Consider the following 19,505-nt stretch of genomic DNA (forward strand, 5'->3'; position numbering starts at 1 on the left):
ATGATGGCATTCAGAATTTAATTGTAGCTATTAAAATTATCAACAAAATGATAATAATATAAGATGACTTCTAGTGTGGTTATTGTGGATGTAAGTGCAATTTTCCAATTCAACTCAACATTATTTATATCTGTCGGTATAAATATATCTAATCCAACATAAAAATAATGAAATTTGTATTTATAGGTACAGAATTTAACTCAATGTTGAAAATCTAACTTGTTTATTAAAGAGACTAAAAGTGAGTTCAAACAACGATAAAAGAGTATCCAACAAATGGAAATATACAAAATATAGAATAAAAAAAAAAATTAAACTACGTCAAATGCATCCTATAATCAGTTGAATGGAAATTTGTTTTGTCCATTGAGATAGAAACCTCAATGTGTGTTTTCAAATAATTGAATGACAATAATAGGAAGGAATACAAAAATCAAAAGCACAATTTCAAATAATACGTATTGATTATTTAATCTACAAAATCAAATATATTTCAAAAAAATCATACAAAAAATTTCAATCTACTGTGCAAGTATGTGACTAGTATACATTTTTACTATATATGATAATGGAGGATCAAAAATTAATTTTACCCAATGTCATCTTGGATGGACAACCTATCCAATGTCCAACACAAATTAAGATAGAAAGTTTCATTGAGGCAAAATTTAAAGCCATTAGAGAAAAAGAATACATTTTTCTAAGATAAAGTCTTTTTTTTCAAAAAAAAAAAAAGACAAAAACTGGTTAGCTAAAATTACAGTACCATGAGTTTAGTTCAGTTCTTGATCGGAGGGCCAACTTTTGGACATGGTCTCTCCTCCATTAGAATGTGAAAATGCACATTAAATTAACTAATTCTCGGTCTCACTCTTTATTTATTTATTTTGTGCAGATGAGGCTCAACTTTTGGAAAAGGTGTCCTCGTTAACATGACTAACACATAAATTAACAGCTAGGGGACAAAATTAACAGCTAATCCTCCTCTGTTCCATTCATTTTCTCCTCGTTAACATGACTCACGTTGTGCTTCATGTGCTCCTGAGACCATTGGTTGTTTTTTCTTTGCATTATTGTACCAAGAAAATAAAAAATAAAACTAATGATATCGATAACTTTTGCCCACGTTCAAACTCGGTCACCCCTTTTATCAAAAAAAAAAAATCTCGGTCACCCTTCACTACAGCATAATTACTTTTACTCACCCTTCACTTCTAGCCAACCCTCTAGCTATGTTGGCTGAGTTTACATCATGACTCAAGGTAGCCTAGTTATCCCAAAATGATCAATGTGATTCGGAGAATGGGTGGCTTGTTCATGACATAAAACTTGGCAGGAGGTTTCTCTTGTGTGTAGTTAATATCTTTTTTTTATTTTGAGAAACAATATCTTTTTTTTTTTAATCATACTGTATAATATCTAATAGCTATACCATATATTTTATACATATATAATAATATTTGATAAGCAATTAATGTTTCTAGCCTCTTGTTTTGTCAAGTCAAGTTTTGGAGAAATTACATGTTACCACCTTAAATAATACCACATATTTTATTTTGCACTCTAAATTTTTTGAATATACATTTTGCATCTTAAATTATGACTATTGTTACATTTTGCACCCCGACATTAAGTTTTATATTAAAAGAAAAGACAAAAGTATATTTTTAGTCCTTGGGTTTATTTTTATTTTGACATTTCACTTTTCAAACTAGTTCTCATTTTTGGACTTTCATATTTGGTTCGGTTTTTATATTAGACTTACTATTTATGATTGTACCAAGAAAATGACAAAACCGAGTAGAGCAATTCAATAAGTTTTGGGATTATGGTTCCTTTAATGTTTGTAATTGTATAATAACAAATAAATTAAAACTTGATGATTGCAAAATTTATATATAAAGAATCTAATAAAAATTAAATATATTATTATTGATCAGGACAGTAGACTTCGGCATTACATGATATTGCACAAGTGCACAACCTATCTAAAGTCCAACACAACTTGAGAAGATAGTTTCATTAAAGCAAAATTTAAAGTCATTAGAGAAAATAATACATTTTTCTAAGATATAATCTCTTTTTTCAACCAAAAAAAAAAGAAGACAAAAACTGGTTATCGGCCTAAAATTACAGTACCATGAGTTTAGTTCAGTTCTCGATCGGGGGCCCAACTTTTGGCATGGTCTCTCTCTTCCATTAGAATGTGAAAATGTCTCACACTTTACCTTTTCTTTTCTTTTTTCTTTTTTGCAGAAGGGGCCCAATTCTATAAGTTGTTTTTTTGGACATGGTCTCGATTATTATTATTACTATATTATTTTGATAAATAAGATTCTCCTCCATTAGAAGATGGTATGACTTGTTTCAAAAAATAGTACGACTGGCACATTAAATTAACAGCTTGGTGACAAAATTAACGGCTAATCCTCTGTCCTACTTATTTTCTTTCGATGCAAATGCGGCCCGAGGCCCAACAGTCACGTTGTGACTCGTGCTTTTGAGACTATTGGTTGCTTTTTCTTTGCACTATTGTACCAAGAAAATGAAAAATAAAAATAATGAAATCGATGATATTTGCCCACATTAAAACTCGGTCACCCTTCACTACAGCATTACTTTTACTCACAATTCACTTCTAACCCACCCTCTAGCTGGCATTCCTCTCTCTCTTTAAGCGTTCCTTTCAGCTACTACCAAGAAATGGTGATACATAAAATAATTCATATGTATTATTTAGGTTTATATCAAACTTGAGTTGCAAGAGTTTTTATTCAATCCATCATATGGCTATTTATAAGATTAATTACGTGTATTATTTAATCAAGTCACATAATTTATTAAAAATGTTGTTTTTTTTTTGGACCATATTAAAAATGTTGTTGACTATAAGTATACGTGGATAGTTTTTTTAACTACCACATATTTTGATTGCATAAAAATTCTTACAATTCAATTTTTGTATAAGTTTTTTCTTTATTTAAACAAGTTACATAACTCATTAAAAATGTTATATGATTTAAATTGTATATGAATGGTTTCTTTAATTGTTACATAATAGGTTGAAATAAAATAACTTTAAAACATGTTTGTAGCCAAACTTTTTGTAAACATCATTTTATCAATTATCACGCAATTAATTGTTGAAATTTAAATGTGAATTTGAATTAGTAAGGCTTGTTTGGTGCAATTCTCAGGGGGCTCAACACTTGGACTAAATGCGAAATTCATGATATGACTGACCCACTAAATTTCCAGCTAGGGAAGAAAATTCCAAGTAATCCTCTATTCCACTTATTTTCTTTCGGTGCAAAAGGGGCCCAAGGCCTTGTGTTTACATTGAAATAGAGTAGGAATACATAAATAACGATTGCTACCTTTTCTTTATGACTTTTTCCACTCTTGCTTTCTCTTTATGTTTTCTAATCTACTACAGTTGGTTTCATTTTTGGATAACACTATATATTTTTTTTATTAAAGATTGAGATTGCACCTGTTGCAATTTCTTTTGATAGTTGAAATTGAGAGTTGAAAAAAAAAATTCAATCTCAATCCTTGAATAAAAAAGTAAATAATTTTTTTTTTTTTTTTAAGTAAGAAAGTAAAAGGTGAAATGTTAAAGAGAGAAAAGTTTATTTTAAGAGACTTGGGAGGAATTCCACTAGGTGCAACACCTCTCGATCCCTTAATAATTACTTCTATTGATCTTGGACAACCTATCCAATGTCCATTAAATCAAAATTTCAAGCCATTAAAAGAAAAGAAAACTTTTTTCTAAAATATAATTTTTATTTTAAAAAAAAAAACAAAAACTGGTTAGCTAAAATTACAGAACCATGAGTTTAGTGCAGTTCTCAGGGGCCCAACTTTTGGACATGGTCTTCCATTAGAATGATGATAAGACTGCAAAAATTTTCCAGCTAGTGGACAAAATTTCCAACTAAGCCTCTGTCCCACCCATTTTCTTTCGGTGCAGATGGGGCCCAACACTCATATTGTGCTTCACGTGCTCTTGATAGTATTGGTTGCTTTTTCTTTGCATTATTGTACCAAGAAAATGAAAAAGAAAACTAAAGACATTCGTCTTCATTAACTCAGTCCTCTTTCACAGCAACATTACATTACTTTCACTCACACTTCATCACTACAAGCCAATCCTCTCTTAGCTTTCCTCTCTCTCTCTCTCTCTCTCTCTCTCTCTCTCTCACAGCATTCCTTTCAGCCACTAAGAAGAAATGGCCGAAGCAATCCTCTTTGGTCTTGCACAGAAAATGATTGAAAATCTGGGCTCTCAGACTTTCCAAGAGTTTGGATCACTCTGGGGTGTCGAAGGTGAGCTTGAAAAACTCAAGGACACTGTTTCCACAATCCAAGCTGTACTTCAGGATGCAGCGGAGCAGCAAAGTCATAACCATCAAGTCAAGCACTGGCTCGAAAAGCTTAACGATGCAGTTTATGACGCAGATGACCTGTTGAGTGAGTTCTCAGCTGAAGCTACAAGGCGAAGCATGGTGAGTAAGAATAAAGTTGCAAAAGAGGTACGCACTTGCTTTTCATGTTCAAACCCACTTGCTTTTCGTTATAAGATGAGTCGTAAAATAAAGGCAATGAGGCAAAAACTAAATGCGGCAGCAGAAAACAGGAAAAACTTTCACCTGAAAGAATTCCATGGAGAGACAAATGTTGTGAGAAGGAAGAGGGATCCAACTCACTCATTTGTACGTGAAGAAAAAGTTATTGGGAGGGAAGATGATAGAAAGGCTATCATAGGCCTATTATTTGACTCTAATGTAGAAGAGAATGTTTCGGTCATTCCCATTGTGGGGATCGGGGGCTTAGGGAAGACAACACTTGCTCAATATGTGTATAATGATGAGAAAGTCGAAAATTATTTTGAGTTAAAAATGTGGGTATGCATTTCCGATGTCTTTGAGTTGAAAATAATTATTGAAAAGATAATAGGTAATGCACCTGGAAATCTGGAAATGGATGAATTGCAAAGGCAACTTCGTCAAAAAATTGATAAAAAAAAATACTTACTAGTATTGGATGATGTATGGAATGAAGACCGTGGAAAATGGCTAAACTTGATAGATATTTTAATGGGTGGTTCAAAAGGAAGTAAGATTATAATAACCACTCGTAGTAGATTGGTTGCAAGGATTACACACACAGTTTCACCATACATTCTTAAAGGTCTCTCTGAAGATCGGTCATGGTTTTTATTTGAGCAAGTGGCATTTAGTAAGGGGCAAGTGACCAATAATCCTACATTAGTTACAATTGGAAGGGAGATTGTAAAAATATGTCAAGGGGTACCCCTTGCCATAATGTCCATAGGACATGTGTTATATTGTAAGGAAACAGAATCTGAATGGTTACTCGTGAAGAATAATTTACTAGCAAATGTAATTGAAGGAAATGAGATTTTTCCAATTTTAAAGTTGAGTTATGATAATCTCCCATCACATTTAAAAAGTTGTTTTGCTTATTGCTCTTTGTTTCCCAAAGATTATGAGATGGATAAGGAAACAGTGATACAACTATGGATAGCACAAGGGTTTGTCCAATCATCAAACAAAAATCAACAATTAGAGGATGTTGGTGATGAGTATTTCAAGGATTTACTTTGGAGGTCCTTCTTTGAAGAAGTAAAGACTTACAAAGGCTTAAGATACAAGATGCATGATTTAATTCATGATCTTGCACAAGCTATTGCAGGTGAGGAGTGCAGGCTTGTTAGTTTTGATGGCAGAAATATTAATGAAAAAAATCGTCATGTATCATGTCCATTTTGCATTGACTCATCTTTTATTGAATCTTTAAGGTTTTTGGTTAAACCAGTCAAGGCATGTTCATTTCTTCTGACATTTAGTGAGATGTACTCCGGTGCCTTGGAGGAGTCAATGTTGAATACAATTATTTTGAGTTTCAAGAGCTTGCGTGCATTAGATTTACATGCATTGAAGATTACATCAATACCAAATTCTATAGGGAAGTTAATACATCTAAAGTATCTTGATGTTTCTTTTAATGAGGATATTGAAACTCTCCCTGACTCAATTACTACATTGTTGAATTTGCAAGTACTAAAACTTTATGATTGTAAAGGTCTTAACGAATTACCCAAAAAGTTTAGAGAATTGGTTAACCTCAAACATCTTTATAATCATGGTTGTGATAATTTGAGTCATATGCCTTGTGGATTAGGGCAAATGACTTCACTTCAAACATTACCATTATTCATTGTGAGCACCTCCTCCCACACTAGTGGATTAGGCGAATTGAAGGACCTAAACAACTTGCGAGGAACATTAGAGATCTCACATTTGGAACGGTTGGAAGAAACTAACTCAGAATCCATTGTTGTGAATTTAAGGGAGAAGCAACATCTTGAAAAATTGATAATAAAATGGGATCATCAAGATCAAGTAGATAATAATGAAGATGAGAAGTTATTAGAAGACCTCCAGCCACACCAAAATCTCAAACATTTGGAAGTGCATCAGTACAAGGGTGTGAAATTTTCAAGTTGGATCTCTTCTCTCATAAATCTTGTTGATTTAGGGATAATGAGTTGTAAGAGATGCCGATATCTGCCATCATTGTCTCATCTCCCCTCTTTAAAATCTCTAAGGCTTGACACGATGAATGATTTGGAGTACATATCCGATAATGATATGAGTAAAGAGGTGCCTGCTTCATCCACAACAATATCAACAACGTTCTTCCCATCTTTAAAGTCACTCACAATAGAGAAATGTCCTAATTTGAAGGGATGGTGGGGGAGAACAGGGAGGGATTTAGTTGCAACAACATCTGCGTCAACACCAGATCATCAACAAGATCAGTCTCACATCTCACTGCCTTTATTTCCTCTTCTTTCTTCTTTGCGGATTCGTAATTGCCCTGAAATGACTTCCATGCCCCTGTTTCCCAATCTCGAAGAAACTCTATATTTAACGAATGTCAGTTTGAAGCCTTTGCAAGAGACAATGTCAGTTTCCTCCTCTTCATTATCCTCTTCTTCTCCTCTCTCCAAATTAAATAAGATGGAATTGTATTCTATAGAACATATAGAGTCTCTTCCGGCTGAGTGGGCACTATATTCTCTCAAGTATCTAGATATTTGGAATTGCCCTAGACTAACATCTATGTCTGGAGCGGTGCGTAATCTCACCTCCCTCTGTTCGCTATCAATTGGCAATTGCGAGGAGTTCGATCCATTAAGAGACATGCATGATGATGGCATGGAATGGCGATGCCTCAATTGCCTCCGTGATTTAGATTTCACAGGCATTCCGAAACTGAAGTCTCTCCCTGTGGGTCTTCAATGTATTTCCACCCTAAAAAAGCTCACCATTTCAAACTGTCCCAATTTAATGACTTTGCCGGAGCTCACCTCACTTGAATCTCTTTGGATTTGTAGATGCGAGCCTAATCTGACATCACTTCTTGAGATTAGTTGTCTCACTTCTTTACGGTGGCTGTGGATTGATGACTTTCCCAATTTGATTACTTTCCCCGAATCAATTAGGAATCCAATCTCACTTGAAAAACTTTACATTTACAACTGTCCCAATCTCACAACACTACCCGATGATGGTTTTCTCAAGTCTTTACGAAATCTGAGAATTGTGGAGTGTCCTCAGTTAGAGGAAAAATACAAAAATAAAATCGAAAAGGATTTCCCTAATTTGGAAATCAAATGGAACCGGGGGTGAGACCACACCAGCAAACAGCTCTACTTCGTCTTCTGCAACGGCCACTCCCCTCTTTCACTTGGTACGCATTCTATGCTTTCAAAACAAACTGAGCTTTTTCTCTATGCTACGTTGATTTCCATATATTTAATTAGAATCTGTCACTTTTTCGAATTCTATTCTTTAAAAATCAGAGACTTTTATTTATTTATTTTGTTTAGGTTTTCTGGTAATCAAAAATCAGAGATTTTCTTGTTAAATTTTATTGATCTTTTAGCAACCAATTTTATTTACACTGCTCATTTTTGTTTTTTTTTACTAATAAAAAATTTGTAATGTTTTTGACTCAGAATGAAAGGAGCTGTATGTATCTGGGCATACTCAGAACCATATGAAAAAGTGCAACAAGTCAACAGCTAAGGTGATTATCTTATTTTGGGTTCATTCTTTTTCCCTCACGTAAAATTTCATTCTAGATATGAATCTCATACTAAGAGGGGACCCAAGAGGGAAGATGCATAAATCCACATTTGTTTGTTCATTCTATTGATTTCTATCTTTATATAAATTATAAAATGACACTTTTATGTTGCGTTCTTTAGGCGAAGTATACTCGGGAAGGCAGTACTCAATTTCAAGCGCTTAACTTCTTCAAAAAAGCTACACTCTCTTGTTGTTTGATGGTCAGGGGAAGCATTGGGAACCCCAATTTCTTTCTTCGGAGCCCTTCTTTTCCTGCCCCCCTCCCTGGCACAGTGCTTTGCTTCCACCCTTGTCATATATTCCATACATCACACTAAATAGATTGAAGTCTGGCACTTGTTGATATTTTGATAACATCTGGTGAGAGATCATTATTTGGCAACCACCATCTAGGAAGCGGTTTTATATTCAGGTATTTATTATTTTGTTTGCTTCAACTCTTTATTATTACTACCTATTTATATCAAAAAACAAAATATCCAGATATGGTTTTTTGGGTTCTTACATAATTGCTGGTTTTTGTTCACTGTACAATGATAACTTAGTTTGGATTAAAAAAATCAATTGAATTCTCACATCGAATGCATAGTCCTCTTTTTTGTAAACCAAACTGACATGAAACATGATATTAGAAACTTTGTTTTATGTTTTTTTCTTCACTTTTTTCGAATGATTCCAGGCAGAAATTGGAGGGAAATGGTCCAAGACTGCTCGAATCCTTAATTGAATGTATTTCAGAAGGAAATGGTCCACTATTACTACAGGTCCATTCATCTCCTTTAAATTAAGTTTTCTTTGTAGATAAATTATCCAAATTCCTCTTGTTTTCCTTCAATTAGAAGTATAATTTTTGTGCAGTATATGGAATATTAAAACAGACCAGAGTTTGTGATCTCCAAAGCGAGTCGATACTCCAATTATGTAAGCCTCTAATGAAAAAGTTGTTGGAAAATCTTTTTTTTTTTTTCCTTTCATTTATATGCTTATTTTCGTATGTTCTAAAACTTATTTCAGGTAGTTTGGCATGGATAAAGATCACAACTAGGTGTTAACGGAAGGGTTGTTCCATTTCAAGAATGGCTTCATTATGCTCGCAGCTGATTCCTTGGATATTTGACAACTTTTTAATGAAGCTATTGAAAATTTTCAACCTAATAGGTAATTATTTCAACTCACTATATTTATTTCTTAATTAAAACAAGTAGGCAACGATTCTCAGTTTTTAGCTTTAGTTTCTGTAACTCACTTCACTCTGTAACCATATGAATCATAAAATGAGTAATAAAAATCATGTTCTCTACAATGCAACTATAAATTTTTATTTAGTTTTATCTCAGTAAATTGTTATCTGGGAACTGGGAAGGGAAAAAAAAATGTTTTTCACTTAGGTAGATGCTTCATAACATCAATATTATTGAGAAAAAAAAAATCTTGAGATCTGGTCAGTTGATCAGAGGGATTTAACGCCACTACTTTCTTACATTCATGCGTCTCCTTTCTAAGTTCGCTTTGAATTTACCAAATACTGGCTCTCTTCATTCTTCCTTTTTGTTTCAGGTTTAGTGAACTTATCAGTTATTGAATTCTGTATGCAGGAACTTTGAATTTGGAAACAGACAGTTTTTAGTGAATTTACAGCAACTACAAGAAGATAAATAGGTGCATATCTTACTCCTATCTTTATATATCTTATTACATAGATTAGGTTACAGGGTTCACTTGTTTTGAATTTTTGGAAATTTGATTGCAAGATAGTAGAAATAGTATTATTTTCCTATCTTTTCCTTTTCCTTAAGTTAATTCTCAAACTTATTTTTGATAGGTTGAATCAGATGAAGACTGTACCTTGGTGTTAGCAACAAGATTACTGCCTATCTTCAGTTAAAGTTCAATTTCAGGGTGACTGGTTCTTAGACTTTTCAGCCACCCTTTGTGAAACCTAAGCTGATTGCAAACATTTATCTTAGTGTAATTGTTTCAATAACAAAACAAGCTTGTGATGATTTTTTTTTTTTTTTTAATGCTTTTCAAATTGGAACCCTTTTACCAATATACATTACTGTACTTTAAAGCATCCATATGAACTTAATTATAAGAACTATCTTGAGAAATATTTTACAGGGATTAAACATCTAGAATATGCCAATTATCAAGAAGAATCAGATAATCTGAAGAAATTTCTGTGGAAATCTGATGATGGGATGTATTGCTTGGATAGTTTCAGGATTTGAGAAGCTGATGCAGCTAAGGTACCAGTAAAACTTGTCTATAATCAAATATTATGTTTGATCATAATCAAATATTATGTTTGATCATAATCAAATTTGAAGAATCCTGAGTTGTGACATGTAAATATATAAGGAATAGGTAATGAACCTTATATACTTCTGTTATGTGTTTCCTATGCAGTTCTTGAGGCTGGAGATGGAGTATTTGAGGTACGTCCTACCTTGGCCGACACTCATCTAGGAGGTGATGATTTCAACAAGGTTGAAACAAGATAAATTAGTAGATCTTTAGCTTATATTCTCTGTTTTCTGATTTATTGTTAGCTGTTACTAAATTACACACTTACATTCTATAATTTTAAATAGAGAATAAACTTTAAGAAAGATGAAGGCATAGATCTTCTGAATGACAGGCAAGCTCTACAATGTCTCATAGAGACTGCTGAGAAAGCGAAGATGGAGCTGTCATCTCTGACTCAAACCAATAATATTAGGTATGTGGCTGTTTCTATGCCTTCTTTCTTTAAGTTGATCTCTCTCTCTTTGCCATAATCACAGAGAAAAACATTTGCTTTTCCAGTTTACCTTTCATTATCGCCATTCGGATGGCCCAAAACACATTGACACCATGCTGACTAGTGTCAAATTTGAAGAACTGTGTTCAGATTTGTTAGACAGGTATGCCTTTTGACAATTGAAATTATTAGACATATGTAATATGACTGTATTTTTTTTTATCTCCATCACTTCAGTTTTCTTTCTTTTGATTTTGAACTCTCTTTTTCTCTCATCTGGTAGTCTAATTGCGTGCTTAAGTTCTCTGGATTACAACTCATAAGCTTTAAGCACCAGTTGAAACTTCCTTGAGAGATGCAAAGTTTTCCAAAGATATGGATGTAATTCAAATTGTATCCCAGCTGTTTAGGAGCTGAAAAATATGGATGAAGTTTTTGTTCTTGGGGCTGTAGTTCAGGTTTGTCCTTTTCTTGTTATTATCTAATTCAACTTATTATTTTTTTGTTACTTTCATTTCCAGACTCTGTGTTTTTTTGCTGGAGAAGTTAATGACATTGTGCTCTTGGATGTCTCACCATAGAAGGACTTGAAACTTTGGGTGGTGTCAACTTCACCAACTTCCAAATCAGAGGTGTTCTCCACCGCAGCAGATGGACAGACCAGTGAAGAGATTAATGTCTATCAGGGTGAGAGAGAGTTTGTGAGGGACAACCAGTGCTAGCACCATGCCAAGTGATGGGGTATGTATTTGCAAAAACTGTTGTTTTGAAGAGAATTTGGGTTTTGCTCAAACTAGATATATCAAGTTTTAGTTCTTAACAGAAGGCATGAATTAGAATCTGGTGGTTGAGGACGTTGTGGCTAGAGATATTATTAGAATGATTTTGAATAAGCCTAAAACCCAACTCTCTTAGCTAACTATAATTAATTTATCTATTTGAGAAATAACTAATTATATATCAAGAAAAATTTAGACCACTAGTGGAATATGCTGTTTTCTTATATTATAGTTCTAGAACCATAGCCATCGGCAGTGGCTGCAAATCCACCCTCCCCCCTCCTGTTTATGTTCTAATTAGTGTGTAGACTGAAAAATGCTTTTATTTCTTCATTTTTTTTAACTTCAATGTTTTTTTTCTTATAATTTATATTGTAGCACAAGAAGCTTCTTGTTTTTATATTTATAACGTCTTTCAATGATGTTACCATGTTCTACAAAGAACCTACATCTTTCTTTTCTTTCTGAAATCTCGGCATTTCAAGCATATATGTTTTTCAATTTAAAAAAATAAAAAAATGGAAAAATTCACTTTTTTTATTAGTACCTGTAAACCTAACCTAATTATATTACGAAACCCCATGTTTGTATGTACAAAATAAAAATGTTGCAGGTGGATAGGATGGTTAAAGAAGCTGAAAATTTTGCAAAAGGAAGACAAGGAAAAGAAGGATGCCATAGACACAAGGAATCTAGCTGACTCAGTTTTGTACCAAACTAGAAGCAACTAAAAGAGCTGGGAGACAATGTTCTTAGCTAGACAAGGAGAATGTAGAGGCTAAAGTGAATGAGGTCATGGATGCCATCTTTGGTGGTTCTACCCAAGCCATTAAAGATGCAATGGCTGTCCTGAATCAAGAAATTATGTAACTGCGGTAGTCAATGTTAATGTGAATTTGAATTGGTTCAGAACCTTAGGAACAAGTACAACGAGTCTATGGCTTAGGTGATTATCTTGATTTGTGTTTCATTCTCTTTTCCCTTTGCATAAAAATTTCATTCTAGATATGATTCACATTTATTTGTTCATTCTAATGATTTCTGCCTTCATATAAACTACAAAATGACGTTTCTTTGTTTGGGTTCTTGATTTTGAATAAACAGGGTAATATCAATAACATTCTGGTGACAACTACCCTCTAGGAAGCTGTTTTATATTCAGGTATTTGTTATTTTGTTAGCTTTAACACTTTATTATTACTACCTATTTTTATCAACAAACAAGAATATCCAGTGTGGTTTTTGGGTTCTTACATTATGTCTGATTTTTGTTCATTGTACAATAATAACTTAGTTTGGACATGCAGAAGCGCTGTGATGGATTTTACTTTAAGCACACTATTTGGATACAAAGATAGGATCAATAAAATGAAAATATAGAGGTAACCAATTGAATTCTCACATCAAATGCATAGTTCTTTTTTTTGTAAAATCACTGTATTTGTTTTGTCTCCATCACTTCAATTTTCTTTCTTTTGATTTTGAACTCTCTTTTTTTGTCATCTGGTAGTCTACTTGCCTGCTTAAGTTCACTGGATTACAACTGCAATTAACATTCTCATAGGCTTTGAGCACCAGTTGAAACTTCCTTAAGAGATACAAAGCTTTACTTCAAAGATATCGATGAGGTAATTCTACTCACATTGGGATTTCCAATTTGTGCTTATCAACACTATGGTGCTTGAGTTAATCAATTTGCTTCCAAATCAAACAAAAAAGTCAAATAAATATTCCAAAGTCAACAACAAAAAGGGGAAGGTTGGCCTTACTCTGCTCAAATCATAATGTTTTCATATATACATATACCATAAAAATGTTAATTAACTATCCTAATCCTATTTAGTAACTCAAATTGTAATGTTTTTGACTCTTTATCACTTTTGAATTGGAAACACAGAATGAAAGGATGTGTATATATTAGAGGCATATTCAGAACCATATGAACAAGTGCAACAAGTCAACAGCTAAGGTGATTTTCTTGTTTTGGGATCATTCTATTTTTCTTCACATGAAAAAACAAGTAGAGCTCTCTATTTCTAATATTGTCTATTTTAATTGTTATTGGAACTTGCACTTACTGTTGAGGCATCAATACTTATTTTTGTCTCATTTATTTCCAGACTGGTGTTTTTTAGCTGGAGAAGTTATTGACATTGTGCTCTTGGATGTCTCACCGTGGAAGGACTTGAAACTTTGGGTGGTGTAATGACAAAGATTATCCCAAGGAACACAACTTCACCGACTTTCAAATCAGCAGAGGTGTTCTCCAGCACAGCAGATGGACAGATCAGTGAAGAGATTAATGTCTATCAGGGTGAAAGAGAGGTATTTATCTCTCTGAAAAAAGGGTGAGAGAGAGATCATGAGGGACAACAAATCCCTTGGAAGCTTGTGCTTAAGACACCAAAACAGGTGCTAGCACCATCACACCATGGCAAGTGATGAGGTATGTATTTGGAAATACTGTTGTTTTGAAGAGAATTTGGATTTTATTCAAACTAGATATAGCAAGTTTTAGTTCTTAACAGAAGGCATGAATTAGAATCTGGCGGTTGAAAATGCTGTGGCTAGAGATATTATTAGAATGAGTTTGGATAAGCCTGAAACCCAAACTATCTTAGCTAACCATAACTAATTTATTTATTTGATAAATAACTAATATATATATCAAGAAAAATTTAGACCATTGGCAGTGGCCGCAAATTCCCCCCCCCCCCCAAGCCGGTTTATGTTCTAATTTGTATATAGACTGAAAATTGCTTTTATGTCTTCATTTTTGTAACTTAAAATTTTTTTTTTCTTATAATTTATGTTGTAGCACAAGGAGCTTCTGAAATCTCAGCATTTCATGCATCTATGTTTTTAGATTAATAAATATATAAAAATAAATGGAAACGTTCACATTTTATATCAGTAACCTAATTATGTTACTAAAGCCCATATTTGTATGTACAAAATAAAAATGTTGCAGGTGGATAGGATGGTTAAAGAAGCTGAAAATTTTGCAAAAGGAAGACAAGGAAAAGAGGGATGCTGTAGACACAAAGAATCAAGCTGACTCAGTTTTGTACCAAACTAGAAGCAACTAAAAGAGCTGGAAGAAAATGTTCCTAGCTAGACAAGGAGAATGTAGAGGCTAAAAGGTCATGGATGCCATCTCTGGTGGTTCTACCCAAGCCATTAAAGATGCAATGGCTGTCCTGAATCAGGAAATTATGTAACTGTGGTAGTCAATGTTGATGTTTAGCTTTTATCGGATTGACTTCTTTGCATGGACGGCCACTATTGTGTAGCCTTGAATTATGTTATAGTTGAGAGAGAACTCTTTGATATAGAGTTATTTGGGTGTATTGGGGTTTGGGTTTGTGAGAGTGGGTCTACACCACTTTTGTACTCTCCATATTTATTAGTGAAACTTTCTCCTTATTGCCGCCCGTGGATGTAGGCCAAAGGCCGAACCACGTAAATCCTTGGTATTCTCTCTTGTGTGTGGTTGTCTATGTTTTTTTTCTTCGTTCATTATTTATTTGGGAGAACTCTTCTAGTACTCCATTTGGGTCATTTAGATCAACCAGTAAAGCAGCTAATGGCGACGATCTGATCAATGCAGATTTTACTATAGCAAAACAATGCTAATTAAAGTGTAATATCTTATAGGATCCCATTACACCTCGTGTTTCCTATAGTGTACTATTCTATGGCTAAAGTAATGTTTGCAGTGGAACATTACAAATAGGGTAAAGCAGCCCTCCGATTAAAGTTGTTTCTTTATAAAAGATTTGCCTAATAAGATCAAATTATGAAAGAAACTAAAAACTGAAAGCATTGTGAATTGTGATGGCACAAACAAAGCAAATATCAAGTCTTTTGCCACTATTGCCTATGCGCCTGTCACCTTCTCAGTTTTTATGAGCTCAAGATTCCTATCTCAAGCATTAGAATAGAAGGAACGTTGGAGATAATTCATTATGGGTTAAAATATAATCAATTTTTATCTTCATTCTCATTCTTCCATAAACAATTGGTGTTTTCCTCCAATTTTATTATGTTTTTTTTAATTAATGAAATGACAAAAAAAAAAAAAAAAAATTAAACCATATTTCAAAGATAAACTTTTTTTCATTCCTAAAATAGTCTTGATTCTATTTTGATTTTTGATCCCTAAAATATGCATTCCATCACACAGACAAAAAAAACATAACAAAAATAGATAGATGGACACTATAAATTTTCAAGAACAGGAATAGAACCTCTTAACTTTTAAGGGAAAGAATAGAAATATAAATTATATTTCAAGACCGAAAAGAATATTTTTGTCAAAATTATATGTTAGTCAAGAGTTTAAATCATCTACTTTCATATGATTTTCATGTCTGGAATTTTATAAAAGTAAGAAAGACCAATCTTTTTGTTATATTTTGCATCTAATTGTTCGATTGAAAATCTTACATTTTTAAGCAATTAAGTGAGGTGAGAGCCATAGCTAGCCCCTAGTCTATCATGTATAACAACACCACAAAAACAAGTGAGACAGAGAATGAGAGTGAGATCATGGGTGATGAGATTTTTGGTTTTTTTTTTTTTTAATACAAAATATTAAAATTTAAATATAGTTGGTTACTGTTCAGTCTGGTCCAGTCCATTATGGGACCACGACCGAAAACATACGACACTGTAATACAAGTGTGACATTTAGTAATGCACGTGGCACCTATAAACAACGTCATGTTCATGGTCAAGAGATGTATTCATGTTCTCTTTTCTATGTATTAATGTTGTAAGTGCTAGAAAATTGATGGCTCAAGCCCACTGAGAATAGTGAGGCCCTTACCTTAAAATTAAGCCCAAAACAATATAATTTGTATAAAGAATGGGAAGAAGATTATGATGTAAGTTTAATTAAGTTTAGGTCTAAGGCCGAAGATCCAAGCAAGAATGGAAGAAATTGATTCAAAGAGTAATTAATATTAATACTATCCTTGGGTCAGTCTGAGGATGAGTTCTTATACAAGAATTCTATGTAAGTCTTAAGCTCTGTCCTCTGCTACTATTCCAGTCCTCATCTTCTTAATCATGTTCTCTTAGAAAAATCCCAAGGTCCCTTTAATTGGGGAGTTCCCCTCTCTTTTATACACTCTTTCCTTTACATTCTAGCCCTCCACTTGTATATTTCAAGGCTTTCCTTAGGACATTTGTCCCATCAAAGTTCTGCTGAAGGTGGTAAAAGGGGCTACTTAGCTGTGAATTTACTGTTCAGGTGTCATTTCTTCATTAATGCAGCTAATAAAATTGTTGCTATGAATTTAATGCGGAGGTAGTAGGTAAGCTTTTACAGGAAACTTCTCCCAGCTGCCTTGGCCCTCTCCTAGAAGGCTACTTCTCCCACTCGGGCGCTCATGAGAAATTGTGCACCTTTCCATCCTCTTCTCGGGTTGAAGGTGCTTTACAAATGAATCGATGAAGGACATATCGCTCCTAGTCCTCCTCATCCTCGAACCCCCACAAATGATTCGTGTTCTTCTTTTTTCTTTCCACACACTATTAAAACATTTATAAAACATGGACATGAACTTATCTATACTATATATAAGAGGATTCCCTTCTTTAAATTGAACTTTTATATGATTAAAAAATACCCTCATTGATGAAGGGTAACTTCTCTTAAAAATTGGGTCATAAATGTCAAACAAATAACCAATCTATCTATACTTTCTACAACACCTATAGCTACTATCCTTTTAAATTCAAAAAGAGAAATCTTAAAATTTAGGTTTTTTTTCCCCTTAATGTTAATCTTTTTATTCCCTAAAATTTGGCATTTTTTTTTTTAATTCCTTTTTCATCCAAATAAAACACCACTATTTTTTTTTTTTTTTTTTTACTAAGAAAACTCCTACACTTTTAAACACACGTTCAAAAAGAATCAGTTTATGTTTTTTTTTTTTTAGAAAAAAAAAAAAAAAAAAAAAAAAAAAGAAACCTTGAGCACGTGTTGCAAATGCAGAGGTAGTAAAAATATAAATTTGTACTTATAGTATTTTAAATTATTTAAATTTGCACATAAATAAATAAAGTCCTTGTTAAGCAATATACCACTTTTCAAACAAAATAAATACAACAACAAAAAACTAAAAAAAATGTAAAAAAAAATCGAAAAAAAAAAAATTAAAATATAAGATGATATTCTCTCCTCTATGGTTCCAGGCAGGAGGTTTTCTGTCTCAAAAAAAAAAAAAATTTCATATATCCTCTCTTTGAGTTCAACATGTTAGATTCGGCTTAGAAGCGATCTCTAAAACCATGAGAGAAAAGAAAGCTATTTTTCTAAGATCTAATCTATTTTTTTATTAAAAAATAAAAAACAAAAAACCATTGCTTAAAACTACAATGACATATATGCCCTTTTGTAGAAAAAATTTGTAAACTAACGATATGGTGTTGGTCACTTCTGGAGTAAGGCAAGATCTAGAGTCCAATCCCAATCCAAATGAACCCAAACATATTAAATATAAAGCATAATTTTTTTTTTTTTCATTTCTACTATCAAGTTTATTTTATGAATTTGTACAATGCTTTTTTTATCTTTATTTTTAAAAAAAAAAAAAATCAATTTGTACTACTATATACCTTAAAATGATCATTGAATTTTGAGTCATTGTCTTTGTCTCCAGGATTTTGAAAATCATTGCTCTGTTTATGAATGAGCTTAGACACTAAAACTAGTGCTAGCACCATCACACCATGCCAAGTGATGAGGTATGTATTTGTAAAAACTGTTGTTTTGAAGAGAATTTGGTTTTTGTTCAATCCAGATATAGCAAGTTTTAATTCTTAACAGAAGACATGAATTAGAATTTTGTGGTTGAAGACGTTATGGCTAGAGATATTATTAGAATGAGTTTGAATAAGCCTGAAACCCAAACTATCTGAGCTAACTATAATTATTGAATCTATTTGAGAAATAACTAATATATATATCAAGAAAAATTTAGACCATTAGTGGAATTAGCTGCTTTCCCCCTTTGTTTTTGTTCTAATTTGTATATAAACTGAAAAATGCGTTTATATCTTCATTTTTGTAACTTCAATGATGCTACCATGTTCTACAAAGAACCTACATCTTTCTTTTCTTTCTGAAATCTTAGCATTTCAAGTATCTATGTTTTTGGATTTTTATTTTTTAAAATGGAAACATTCACATTTTTTATTAATACCTGTAAACCTAACGTAATTATGTTACTAAACCCCATGTTTGTATGTACAAAATAAAAATGTTGCAGGTGGATAGTATTGTTAAAGAAGCTTAAAATTTTGCAAAAGGAAGACAAGGAAAAGAGGGATGCCATAGACAAAAAGAACCAAGCTGACTCAGTTTTGTACCAAACTAGAAGCAACTAAAAGAGCTGGGAGACAATGTTCCTAGCTAGACAAGTAGAATGTAGAGGCTAAAGTGAATAATGATGTCAAGGATGCCATTCTAGTGGATCTACCCAAGCCGTTAATGATGCAATGGCTGTCCTGAATCAAGTAATTATGTAACTCTGATGGTCAATGTTGATGTGAGTCATGTGACTTTGAATTGGGTTGTCTGTTAGCTTTTTTCGGATTGACCTCTTTGCATGGACGGCAACTATTGTTTAGCCTTGAATTATATTAAAAGTTGAGAGAGAACTCTGTGATATAGAGTTATTTGGGTCTAATGGGGTTTGGGTTTGTGAGAGTGGTCCTACACCACCTTTGTACTCTCCATAGTTGTTAGTGAAACTTTTTCCTTGTTGTCGCTTGTGGATGCAGGCC

The 19,505-nt window shown here is 33.1% G+C and overlaps 1 protein-coding gene across 14 annotated transcripts; it reads left to right on the top strand.

Annotated features, from left to right (window-relative positions):
• The first annotated feature begins 4,069 nt into the window (after positions 1 to 4,069).
• Positions 4,070 to 15,135, top strand: LOC115973228 (putative disease resistance protein RGA3). Of its 14 annotated transcripts, XM_031093473.1 has the most exons (21): positions 4,070 to 7,785; positions 8,054 to 8,124; positions 8,306 to 8,598; positions 8,866 to 8,950; positions 9,045 to 9,107; positions 9,201 to 9,344; positions 9,782 to 9,845; positions 10,009 to 10,085; positions 10,308 to 10,435; positions 10,596 to 10,675; positions 10,781 to 10,908; positions 10,995 to 11,092; positions 11,213 to 11,387; positions 11,511 to 11,670; positions 12,322 to 12,654; positions 12,813 to 12,870; positions 13,016 to 13,090; positions 13,219 to 13,336; positions 13,606 to 13,677; positions 13,829 to 14,154; positions 14,680 to 15,048. In XM_031093473.1, exon 1 carries the CDS (start codon positions 4,236 to 4,238, stop codon positions 7,722 to 7,724), a length of 3,489 nt encoding a protein of 1,162 aa, XP_030949333.1. In that variant the 5' UTR covers positions 4,070 to 4,235; the 3' UTR covers positions 7,725 to 7,785; positions 8,054 to 8,124; positions 8,306 to 8,598; positions 8,866 to 8,950; positions 9,045 to 9,107; positions 9,201 to 9,344; positions 9,782 to 9,845; positions 10,009 to 10,085; positions 10,308 to 10,435; positions 10,596 to 10,675; positions 10,781 to 10,908; positions 10,995 to 11,092; positions 11,213 to 11,387; positions 11,511 to 11,670; positions 12,322 to 12,654; positions 12,813 to 12,870; positions 13,016 to 13,090; positions 13,219 to 13,336; positions 13,606 to 13,677; positions 13,829 to 14,154; positions 14,680 to 15,048. The 14 variants fall into 14 exon arrangements, with proteins under 14 accessions (XP_030949333.1, XP_030949334.1, XP_030949331.1 ...); XM_031093474.1 differs by having other exon boundaries at positions 10,009 to 10,435; positions 13,003 to 13,090; XM_031093471.1 differs by having other exon boundaries at positions 10,009 to 10,435.
• The last annotated feature ends 4,370 nt before the right edge of the window (positions 15,136 to 19,505 follow it).

The sequence above is a fragment of the Quercus lobata genome, unplaced genomic scaffold (genome assembly GCF_001633185.2).
Source record: "Quercus lobata isolate SW786 unplaced genomic scaffold, ValleyOak3.0 Primary Assembly Scq3eQI_2025, whole genome shotgun sequence".
Taxonomy (NCBI): Eukaryota; Viridiplantae; Streptophyta; class Magnoliopsida; order Fagales; family Fagaceae; genus Quercus; species Quercus lobata.